The sequence below is a fragment of the Rhineura floridana genome, chromosome 5, assembly GCF_030035675.1.
Source record: "Rhineura floridana isolate rRhiFlo1 chromosome 5, rRhiFlo1.hap2, whole genome shotgun sequence".
In the NCBI taxonomy this organism is placed as follows: Eukaryota; Metazoa; Chordata; class Lepidosauria; order Squamata; family Rhineuridae; genus Rhineura; species Rhineura floridana.
Window position 1 is genome coordinate 104,299,538 of NC_084484.1, and position 12,689 is coordinate 104,312,226.

The window sequence follows — 12,689 nt, forward strand, 5'->3', positions numbered from 1 at the left end:
TCCTGGGAGAGGAGGGAAGTGTTCTGAAAGTGGGGGCTATTTCTTATACCCCTGTGTCATGGTCAGATCACTATCTGGTGAATATAGATTTCTCGTTGCCACACACCCTCCGCAGGGGCAAAGGACCTATTAGAATGGTCCGCCCCAGGTGCTTGATGGATCCTGATGGATTCCTGACTGCGCTTGGGGAATTGGAACCTGCTGAAGGTCGCTCGGTCGAAACCCTGGTGATGGAGTGGAATGAGGGGATCACCAGGGCATTGGACCGAGTTGCCCCGAAACGTCCTCTCCCCCTGAACAGAACTCAAATAGCGCCATGGTATACACCACGGTTGCGCAATCTGAGGCGGGAGGTGAGACGACTAGAACGCCAGTGGCGGAAATCTCGCTCCGAAGGTGCTTGGACACAGGTCAGAGCAGCAGTAGCTGCCTACCAGGTGGCAGTGAAGGCAGCAAAGAAGGATTTCTTTGCTGCCTCTATTGCATCCGCAGAGTGTTGTCCCAGGAGGTTGTTCCAGGTGGTCCGAAGCCTGGTCAGTCCAGTTGCTCAGGTACCCCTGGAACATTCTAAGACCTCCTGTGACAAATTGGCAAAACACTTTGCTGATAAAATTGAACACCTAAGGAGCTCGATTCCGTACGCCGTGGATGCAGTGAATGAACCAGAGTTGACCATTTGCAATCCGGTCCAGTGGGATCGGTTTCGGCCTCTCCCTTCTGAGGAAGTGGACAAGGTGCTTTCATCTGTGAAGCCTACCACTTGTCTGATTGATCCATGCCCATCATGGCTCCTTGTGAATTGCAAGGAGAAACTGGGCGAAGGGATTAGGGCGGTAGTAAACGCATCCTTAGTGGAGGGTGTGATGCCACTGGCCCTCAAGGAGGCAATTATAAAACCTATCTTAAAGAAGTCCTCCTTGGATCCCCAAGTTCTGAACAACTTCCGCCCTGTTTCGAATTTACCATTTTTGGGCAAGATCATTGAGCGAGTGGTGGCTAACCAATTGTCAGCACACTTGGATGAAATGGATTATCTGGATCCATACCAATCGGGTTTCAGGACTGGATATGGAACTGAAACAGCCTTGGTCGCTCTGGTGGATGATATGAGGAGGGTATTAGATAGGGGAGAATTCACCTTTCTTGTCCTCCTAGATCTTTCAGCGGCTTTTGATACCGTTGACCACGGTATCCTGATGGATCGCCTGGAAGGACTGGGAATTGGAGGCACTGTTTTACAGTGGTTCCGTTCCTTTCTCTCTGACAGGCACCAACAGGTAGCATTGGGAGATGAGGTTTCAGACCCTTGGCCCCTCACTTGTGGAGTGCCACAGGGTTCTATCCTCTCTCCCATGCTATTTAACATCTACATGAAGCCTCTGGGATCTATCATCAGGAGATTTGGGCTGCGGTGTCACCAATATGCGGATGACACACAGCTCTATCTCACGTTTAAGTCTTCACCAGAGTTGGCTGTGGAGACCAGGTCCAAGTGCCTGGAATCCGTGAGTGGATGGATGGGAAGGAATAGGCTGAAGCTAAATCCTGACAAGACCGAGGTACTGGTTGTGGGAGACAGGGGTAGGCTGGGTTCTGTTGACCTGAGGTTTAATGGGGTACAATTGCCCCTGAAGGACCAGGTCCGCAGCCTGGGAATTGTTCTTGATTCCAGGCTGTCCATAGAGGCTCAGATTTCGGCAGTGAGCTGGGCAGCCTGGTACCAACTACACCTCATACGCAGGCTGCAACCCTACCTCCCTGTTCATCAGCTCCCACTGGTAGTACATGCCCTGGTCACCTCTCGATTAGACTACTGCAATGCGCTCTACGTGGGGTTACCCTTGAAAACGGTCCGGAAACTTCAACTGGTACAGAATGCGGCACCTCATTTACTTACAAACAGCTGTTGCCGTGATCATATTACACCAGTATTATTTAATCTACACTGGCTTCAAGTAGTTTTCCGGGCCCAATTCAAGGTGTTGGTTTCGGCCCGGTTTATCTGAAGGAGCCCCTCCAGCGTCATCAACTATGCCGCCAGACAAGATCCGCCATGCAGGGCCTTCTCTCAATCCCACCAACAAAAGTAGTTAGGTTGGTGGGGACTAGAGAGAGGGCTTTTTCGGTGGCGGCCCCCACTCTCTGGAATTCCCTCCCATTCGATCTTCGACATGCCCCTTCCCTGGATACCTTCCGCCGAGCATTAAAAACTTGGCTGTTTGGTCAGGCCTTTGAGACTATCGGGATGGGCTAATTATATACTCAATCCCCGCTGCTATGTATTACAATTGCTGCTATTCTGTCACTGATGATTATTTGTATTTTATTGTTTTTATTGTATTTACTGTATTTTGTATTTTATTGAATTTAATATGTACGCCGCCTAGAGTGGCTTCGGCCAGATAGGCGGCCTAAAAATTAAATTATTATTATTATTATTATAAGTCACTGGGAAATTTGTGGATATTTTCTGAGACCCAAGTGACAAATGTCCAGTTAACTGAAAATGGATAGTTCTCACCTGAATCATCAGAAGAATAGCTTTTCAGTGGGAGTTTGTATGCTAGCCACCATTTACACTTTTGAAGAGCCTATTCTGTGAGTCTTAAATCACTACAGATCTCTTAAAAATACCACCCTATTTTCCTTAGCACTGAAGACAAACTGCAAACGTAACATAGAAGTTTTAGCTGCCATGTGATGATGATATTGCTGTGTACATGATAGTATTCATTTCAGTAGATTCAGTCCTAGAGTCCAGATAAACAAGAAAAGGGAAACTTAATCACACATCTGTCACTTTTGTGTACACCAACTAGGCTCATTGTAGATGGCCATATACAATACATCTCATGAAGAAAAAAAAAATATATAGCTAGAAGAACTTGTAATTTTAGAACTGTAAAGCAGACACTGATGAGGTAGCACTATTATTTCATCAGCCTTTCTGACATTTTTAAACCATTTCAACAAGGAGCAGCTAAATAAAGATGATAAAGACCTGCTGTGCTTGAAAATCTATTTGATTTTTTATTCTAGCATACAGCGGAATTTACTAGGAACTAGCTTAAGGCCAATTTGGATGCAGGAAGTGTTTGGTAATGTTTGCATCTGTACTGGAAGTATTTTTAACTGTTTTTATATATGGAATCGTTTTTAATTGTTTAATATATTGAACTGTTTTTAATTGGGTGGTGTCCAACTACAGTACACCGTTACACTAGTGCAGGGACTTTTGGTTGCACAGTGAAACTTGCTATCCTTCTCCTCTCCCCATGCACACCCTGCACACCTGGTAAATCTGCTCTGGAGAGCTGGGGAACCCATGGAACAGATTTAGGGGGTGCATAGGGCATGCACAGGGAGGAGAGGGAGAGGAAGTTCCATTGCACAGCTAAAAGTCCTCATGCTAGTGGAACTGTGTAGCACCCAATTTTTTTATTTTTTATTTTATGGTTGTAACTTTTGTTTGTCTTATAATTGCACGTTATTGTTGTAACCCATTCCGGGACCATATGGTAAGGGGTGCAGTGATGCAATTATTCATAGTAAGTGAGTCGAAGGGACAATAACTGTCAGCCGGTCAGGCAGGCCTGCCTTCCCAGAGCTGAGCATCGCTGTCAGTTCCTGAGAGGTGGAGGGGGGGGAGCTCAATGCAGACTGGCTCCGCCACTGTGCCCCCACTGCACTGAGCTCCCTGTGCCTCACCCTTCTGCCTCTCGGCCTGTGCTACGTTGCTTACTGCACCTGGTTAGGAATTAGGAGTATTAATGTAAGTGGGAACTACTGGTGTGGAAACAGAAGGCTGCAAAAATGTTGGTTGTGGATTTTATGCCACTACTCCAGTTAAAGAAAAAAGAAACCTATTAAATATGTGCCATGCTACCACTTTTGTTAGTGTGCTGTGCAAGCAGAGAACAGAGAAGGGGTGTGATTGCACTCCATTTATGGAACTCCCTCCTTGGGTATATTTGCCTGGCATCTTCTTTGTGGTTTTAGGCACCAAGTTTGACTTGTTTACTTGAGGTTTGATTGTTAGTGATTTTTACTGCTCTTTATGTTGCTGTTTTGCTGGTTTAAATCTTAGATCTTATATTATTCTTTGACTTCTTTGGTTAATCAGTGTTGAATTGTTTTAATTGCTTTAAGTGCTATCTAATTTGTTTATTGAGTTTGTAATTGTTTTTATAGCGTGGGGGGGCGCGGGTAAGTCACCCTGAAGGCCACGTTTGTTGGAAAGTTGGGGCAGAATTGGTTTAAATAAACAAAATCAGTTCTCCACAAAACTCCACTCCTAGGTTCCCCTCTACCCCCTTTTTACAACTCCTCATGGCATTCATTTTTCACAACTCTCTCCCATTTGCCCTCCCCTATACCAAGGGCAATATTTATGCCAGAGCTCAGTACAGGTATCTGCCTCCAGTTTAATCCTCAATAAAATGTAATTTCTGAAAAAGCTCTGGTCTCGACTCCTTGCACTCTTTGGTACCTTACATGGGCACTCTGCTCTCCTGAGTAGACTATCCCAATTACTCACACTTGGCTCCCTTGTGTTTTGGTTAAAATGTGTTGAGTTTGGGCCAGTTTTACCAGACAGGCAGTAGCTTGTCTTCTGGAATAGAGCCAGGGGTCACAGTGAAAAACAAATTCCTTAGTACACTGTTTCCACCAAATTTCCAGTCATTCATGTTCCAGATGGGCTTATTCCCTGAAAGCAGAGAAGTACTGTGCAGTTGCCATTAGATACTGTACACGTGTCCCAACCAAATGTGGTTAACAGTTATAAATTCCTTCTTGTTGTTATAAATTGTTTCTTCTTGTTATAAATTGTGTCAATGGCTGTTACAGATGGCATCTTTCTTTGTTCATTTTAGCAGTCCTGACCCAGTCAGGTTGGTTGCAAAGGTTGGGTTGACAGTACAATAAATGACAGCTCAAAACTCCTTGCAACTCTATGAATCAAGTTTTTTGTTTGAATGTTTGAATGAATAATCTACCATGGGGGTTCTCCCCAAGTCCTGTGCACATATAGTTCTCTGTCATTATTATATCACTATTATTATATAGCATTAGCACTGAGCAAAATAAAAACATAAAATCAACCAAAGAAGATTGTTTTGTTTGGACTGTTTTCAAAAGTAATTCTACCAGGAAAGAGAGATTATGATGCAATTATTTTTGATGGGTTTGAAAAGTTGAGGCTAAACATTAAACTAATCTTTCTCTTTATGTCTCTTTCTCTAGGCTCGTTGGGATGGTTTGACAGGACGAATTACTTTCAACAAAACAGACGGCTTAAGAAAGGATTTTGATTTGGACATTATTAGCCTCAAGGAGGAAGGAACAGACAAGGTAACCAGTTTGGTACTACTGTGTTCATGCTGTGAGCCAGACAGTATAGACAGCAAGATTTTATATATTCAAAGGCAAAAAAGGGACAATGAACACATTTTGGGCACCATCGACTTATGCTGTACAAATCCCATTGGAATGAATGTGAGGTGGGTAAGAGTATTTTCTTCTTGTGTAGCATCCCCCATCCATTTCAATGGAGTTTGTGCAAGAACCCTTCCTAGTGGATTGTGCCAATTGACAGCATTATCCTGAAGCCTACCCACTTGTTAGAAGCAAATGAAAGTGGGTAGTTGAAAAGTGCAAGAAGCATGAGGAATCATGTGTTGCACAGGCAATTCTCCAACCCAATTTAGTAGGAGATTGCAAATAGACATCACACCCAAGTGAAAAGGTCAGGCACAGTAATATTTTATCAAGACAGTCTTGAAAAACTTATAAACAATAGAGCTATCTAAAGCCTCTGTTACACAAAATGAAACATAAATAGCCTGTCTTTCTTAATAACATGCTTTGAGAAGCCAGCTTTTCTTTTTCAACTAGAACAACATAACCATCCCTTCTCTCAGGTGTGTCTTGAAAACTGAACAATTTAGGCAAGCCTTTTAACATGATTTCCCCCCAACTAATACAGTATTATCGATGTTTTTATTGTTGTTTTCAATGATGTTTTAATTGTTTTTAAATTTTATTATGCCTTTGTATGTGTAAGCCACCTTGATGTACTCAATGTAAAGTGCAGCTTATAAATAGTTAAATAAACAAATAAAAGTACTCAATAGAAAAAAAACTTAATTCTGCTTTACAACAGCAGCCCCAAAGCTACTAAACCTATGTGTTGTGCAACCGCAGTCAAGTTGTTCTGTTGCAGGCCAAATTAAGAAGTCCCAAACCTCTTGATATTATGTGGAACTGATCTGTTTCTGGACTTCAGGAGAGAAAAGAAAGATTCTGAGTCTCAGTGTAGGAAATCCAAATTTTTAATCCACAAGCAAAAAATACACACAATGTTTTATTGTGGCTGCAAAGAGAAGAGATGAGGCACTGAATTTATTCTAACTGAAGGAAATGTCTCATTTAGGTAGGTGAAAGTTCAGTAAGACACAATAGTATCTCAGTCTTGCAATAACTGGCTCTGTAATATTTATATTATTAGACTGTTAAAAGAAAAATGCTAAGAATATACAGCACAGCACAGATTTGTTTTCATTTTTACTGAAGAATTGTTTTGTGTTGTTTTGTGTTCTTTTCTAAATTAAGGCTGCTGGTGAAGTTACTAATCATTTATATAAAGTATGGAAGAAGGTTTGTATACAGACAAGAAGATGTATGAAACCTATAGGTTGAGTCTCAAAAAAACTCTTCCTTGGGATTTAGACAAATGATCTCACATTGCAGTTTAGAGACAATTAAAGTCTGTCTTAGAATCTACTTTGCTATCTAGAATATTTTTGATTAACCACTGCATGCAGGTGCAATTCCCAAGTAATAATGTCACTGGGAGTTTTGCTGCTGACCAGAGTGGGCTGGGGGTCAGCACTTTTGGCTGCAATCCTGCTTTTAGCTGAAGTCCCAGTGAGATTTATACATGAGTACAAGGCAGCTGGATTGCAATAATAATATTTTGCAGCAGTATTGGAAAAACAAAATTAAACAATAATGAATATCACTGTATTTTTTACCAATTGTAATTCCCCCCCTCTGCACCGCCATTTTTCTAAGGCTGTCCTCTTCATGTTTTGAAGATTAGTGTCAGTTTTAATATTATGGAAATATGTGTGCTTGTTTTAGCATATATCCCATCATGGATAGAATTTCTACCATGTTGGTACCCTGTAATGGCTTTTCCGATGTGATAGGCTTAAATAATGCAGTTTATACATCTCAGGAGTGATGCACCTTTGCTGTGAATGTGATTAATTATCTGGGGGTCCTGTCCAAAGGAGGCTTAATGGAAATTGCATATAGCTGGGCACCTGACTCTTGCCAACCCTTTCTACCCATTATAGCTCTCTCACCCATGTCCTGTGCTGTTGCGGAGGATCCCCAAACCTCAAGAATAGCTTCTTGGAGGGACAAGGGGCTGCAGTAGGTAAAAAAGAATGGCAACTATTGGGCACCTCACCTTGCAGGAGTGGACTTGCGTTCTACTAGCACTAAACCACTTTTGGGTACAGTCCTATGTGTAGATATTTCACCAGTTATTCTCAATAAATCACAAATATTTTTCACAAATCACATATTTTGATATACAGTAGCAGTAGGGGGTTAAGAGAGCAATCCTTTCCCCAGCTGGGCAGTAGTATGGCTTCTTTTTTATTAATGTTTTTATTTGCAAATTTAACAAAGATGGAAAAGGAAGAATTACTAAAGAAAAATAAGAAAAAAGAAGTAATATATGAATAATAATAATAATAATAATCCACCATCAGCTCACATTATGGATGCAATAACCATCAGTACATCCATCTTAAATTAAACATATAAGTTAATATAAGCCCTCCAAATGTCCAAATAGGTATCCATGTGGAATTGATGTCTTTTTGAATTATGTTCAAATGTAGTTAGGACAGTGAGGTCCTCAGACCATTACGTGATACTGTGTGGGTATTTATCCTTCCAGGCTCAAAGTATAAGGACACATTCACACCATACATTTATTCCACTATTATGCCACTTTAAAGAGTCATGGCTTCCCCCAAAGAATACTGGGAAGCGTAGTCTGTGAAGGATGCTGAGAGTTGTTAGGAGACCTCTGCTCCCCTCACAGAGCTCCAGTTGCAAGAGTGGCGTAATAGTTAGTGGTTTAACAGTCAGTGCCTCATCCCCGAGAATTCTGGGAATTGTACCTCTATGAGAAGAATAGGGGTCTCCTAACAGCTTTCAGCACCCATACCAAACTATACTTCCCAGGATGTTTTGGGGGGAAGAATAATATTTATTTATTATTTATTTATACTATTTCTATACCGCTTAATATATAAAAATATCTCTAAGCGGTGTACAAGAAAAAAAAGAACACAAGAAGTATTATAAAAAGTCATAACCGGGAAACTTCCAGAACTCCTGATAGCTGGCCTGGTGTGTCGCAAGCTGTGCGTTATTTTATACAGTTACATATAAACTTGGATTAAAAAAAAACATTTTATGCCAATTTTATTTCATCAGTCCCTCTGCTGGTAGACTCAACATCCTCCAATGCAACTTCTAATTCTTGATGTAGCAGAGTAATTGTGGGATGAACAAAAAAGTTCATTTGCTGTCTTTTGAGTTTTCCTCAGATTTTGAAAGTTCAAAACAAAGAACACTAATGAGCTGAAATTTAACATTTTTATATTTATACCATTAAGTGCCACTAGCAGATCACTCTTTATATCACTAGATCAAAAATCCCAATGGTGATTGTGACCTTATCAAGTTACCAGTACACCAGAGTCTCTTACATGAGCATGAATTAGACCATTTATCCAGGTTTAAAATCAGAGCTAATACAATACAACTAAAAGTCCATGCAAATTCTGAAGGAGTCTTTCATCTTTTATAATTTTTCCAATGTTGGTAATGGTCAACAACTGTTTTTAAAGTCAAAGCTAGTAAATAAAAAGCTCATAGTATATAATTAAACTGAAGTTTGCTTGTAGTTTTTCGTGTCCAACACTTTCTTCCCACACATTGCGCAGATGCCTGTCTTGTATGCACATCCCTGGCAGTAGTGGGAATAAATTAGTGGAATAAATGTATGGTGAATAAATGTAGTCTAAGTCTTTTAATGACAATAAGGGCTCGCAAAGTCCACTTTTGTTGTCTTGCCATCAATCCCCATGCTACAGGAATATAATTTAAAAGTACATAAATATCCACAAATATCAAGGATTTCCCCAATACAAAACTGATACAGACAACTTCAGGACAAAAGGAATATATCACTGGACCAGCCCACTTGATATGCCTCAATGAGGCATTTTCAGCATTACATATCCAACATCTATCTGTATTAAACAGTGCCTTCCTATGCAACACTGTAGGGCCCAATTTACTTGAAATGTTACTTTTGGCTGTATCAGCCTCAATTTCATATCAAGGAAACATTCTGTATAGATTGAAAACAATTTTTAATTGTTTAGGCTGTATGATCCCACACATCTCTTAGTTCCTGAACTTCTACTTTGCAAAGAACCATTAAGAATTTATAAACAACAGTGACAGTTTAGCTTTCTGAAAGGATCCAATAAGTCCCTCTAACAATTTAGGAGATACTGAAGTACTCAAAGCTGATGGGGCATAAACAGATACTAACCAATGTAACTGAAGAGATTGCCATTCAGCAGTTGCAGGAAATTGATATTTAAAGTGTAAAATAGACTGAGATGGAGAATTTCTGTCATTTCCTGTCAGTGGTCCCACATTCAGTGTGGCTTGACAGAGCAGCATAACCACCACCACATCCATTGCTGTGATAGAAGTTGGGAACAGGCAAAACGCTGCTCCACGCTATAGCAGCCTGCAGCAGACATAGCAACTGGGCCCAGAAGCTGATGCCAATAAATGACAGCAGTGAGGCCAGCTCAGGATCCAGCAGTAAAGCCAGCTCAGTTCTTCCTTCTAGACATCTTGAATGCCCCATTTTGGGATTTTCTGTGGACTAGTGATGGTGGGAATCTCACCAATGGTACTTAGCAGGTGTAACACAATCCTTTGCTGTAGTGGAGTGACACTAGCATGACTCTGCAGGTAGAAGGCAGCTGAGCTGTTTTGAGCTCTACAGAGGGGCACCTCTACCCAGTCTAACCTCTCCCCCACCTTTCATCAGATTAGGGGTTTGGATTCCACCCTAACTTACATCCCTTCCAGGTGCTTAGCATTTTAAGAATTCCTTTGCAAAAGTACAATTTTTTCTATTGAATAGTGAGTCTAAAGTGTATCTATAAAATGTATCTGATGTTAAGAGTACAGAACTAGTTTCAAGCTTCCTATCATTTTCATTGTAACCTAATAAAATGCCTAATTAATAAATTTGTTTTCATATTCAGTAAAGTAGCCATTTTTTTAGAAATATCAATTTTTCTCATCAAATAATGTGTCACAATCTGACAGATATAACAAATCTGTTGTGGGGGGGGTCTTTTCATTTAAGGCAGTTCAAGTTATGTTAAATTCATTCTATAAATTTTAAAAAATATGTCTGGGAACAATTTGTTACATTGATATGCTTTGCACTCTCTAAACTGCAGTAAACCTCCTGAATTCACCCTAGTGATGTGGTACCTTGGTCTCATGCCTTCAATGCCCTTCTAACCTTTCTCATCACTGTGAGGTTTACCTGCACTCCCATTCCTCTGGTGCTATTGTACAGTGTATATATTGTATTCTGTAAATTTTGTGACTGTGTTGTTTCAATTTTTTTGTATGAATGTTTTACAATTTCTCATTGTCAACAATTCCAGGCTCAGTTTAAGTACATTAGGAAACACGTGGGTGCATTGGTCTGCAGTAGCACACATGTTATACATGTTCAACTTCTCAGGTTCAGTCCATTCCATCTTCAGCCACAACATCTTAGGTTGCACTGCTGGGAAAAAGCTCTGCCTAAGATTTAAGAAATGCTGCACAATGATTGATAGCACCTGACAAGATGGACCATTGTTTTGACTCAATACACGATAGTTCTTTACAGTTATGACTTTACTGCGTAGACTGCTCAGAAAAAAGTGTGAAAATATTAATATACCTTTTCCCACAGATAAACCTAAATTATTATACAAGCATTTCATTTATTTTGGAATAAGTATCACTGAACTGATTCCCTCTGAATAGATGAAACCATATCGTAAGAAAATAACAACATAGCCGTGCTATTCCAGATACACAGAAGCATGAGACAGCAATATTTTTTCAATGATATTAGCAATCAGACCCAGAACACTAAAAAAAAAAAGTCATTACTTTTGAGCACAGTACTCTCAAGAATATAGCTTTAATCATGAAAAGCAAAACAGGAATGAGATTGCAGCAGGCTGAAGGCAGTAAAAACAAAATAATTATCTAAGAATACTAGTGGTATGACCTGCAGGTATTCACCCACTGAAAACCTGAATTGTTATTATTTCATCAATACTATAGCAGTTTCCTGAAATTACTTGCATACCTGAAATAGCTATAACAGCTCAAATACCACACAAGTATAAAACACTTCCTTATCACCTGAAATACAATACTTTTCAACAAGGCAGATCACACATTCCACTAAACATCACTGAGCAATTGTACATGCATGGGATAATCAACCCAAGGATGAAGTTGGGTCTGAAACTCAGAGAGGCAATCATCTGAAATTATCTCTCCAAGGTCAGTGCTGACTGCTGATAGAAAGTAGTAGCTTGCTAGCTTCTGATTTCAAAAATACAGCCCATCCAGGGTGAATTAAATCTAGTGGGTCATGAGAAGAGCTTAATGGAATACTGGCAGAATATTGGTGGAATGGGAGCAGATCTTATGGATCAGGGTGACTTGACAGAATCTGATGGATCATTAGGGGAGCTTCTGTGTTTCTGTGAAACATATGTGTGTTGCTATTTTCTCTGCTGCTATTTGAGTTGTTGAAACAACAAAAATCCTTCATTGGCCTGGATCTGAAGATCTGACTCTTTTAGACCCTGATACTAGTTTAAAATGCCAAAAAGTGGTTTATTAGTGAGACTATTAAAAAAATGTTCTATTTAGAATTATCTCCGATGGTTCATAAGATCAGCAAGTTGCAGATTCAGAGTGCATCTTATCCGGTAGTCTTAAAATACAATATTATAAAGAAAGCAATCTCTCTAATCTCACTGGATAGAGCATCAAGGAATCCAGATATGTATTAGGTATGTGCTAATATAAATGGCACCAAGCTGGTCTATATAACTTATATCCAGTTTGTTTATAGAATAGTTATGTATACTATCTTATCGTAGCATTAGTAATTCTGCCCAGATACAAGTTATTTCATTAGCTTGCAGAAGTGTCTCTGGCATAGTGAACCGTTACTGTTCCTGCAGTCAGCTTACAGCACTGTCGACTGATGCATGAGGGATCCAACCTTATGGCAGGTCACTGAACCGGATAATCTTCAAGTCTCTTTTCTCTTTTATCCCATGTATTTTTGTGAAGTATTTCTGTATTTTGGCTTCCACTGCTACTGTCTGAGTTGTTGCAATATATTTTCCAATTGTTCCAAAACCAGGAATAATCTTGATAAGAGTTAATTGGCTATATTCTTGCGTTACCCAATCAACCAGGTAGTTAATGGTTCACACTCCCATTTAACATGTTTTTGCATCTGTGAGTCTGACCTTTAA

At 40.1% G+C, this 12,689-nt stretch overlaps 1 protein-coding gene across 1 annotated transcript in view; it reads left to right on the top strand.

Moving 5' to 3' along the window:
• GRIK1 (glutamate ionotropic receptor kainate type subunit 1) overlaps positions 1-12,689 on the top strand; it is a 276,806-nt gene that overhangs the window by 194,781 nt on the left and 69,336 nt on the right. The window contains exon 8 of the mRNA XM_061629481.1: positions 5,245-5,352. Coding sequence (XP_061485465.1) covers positions 5,245-5,352 — 108 coding nt within the window. The remainder of the gene's footprint in view (positions 1-5,244; positions 5,353-12,689) is intronic.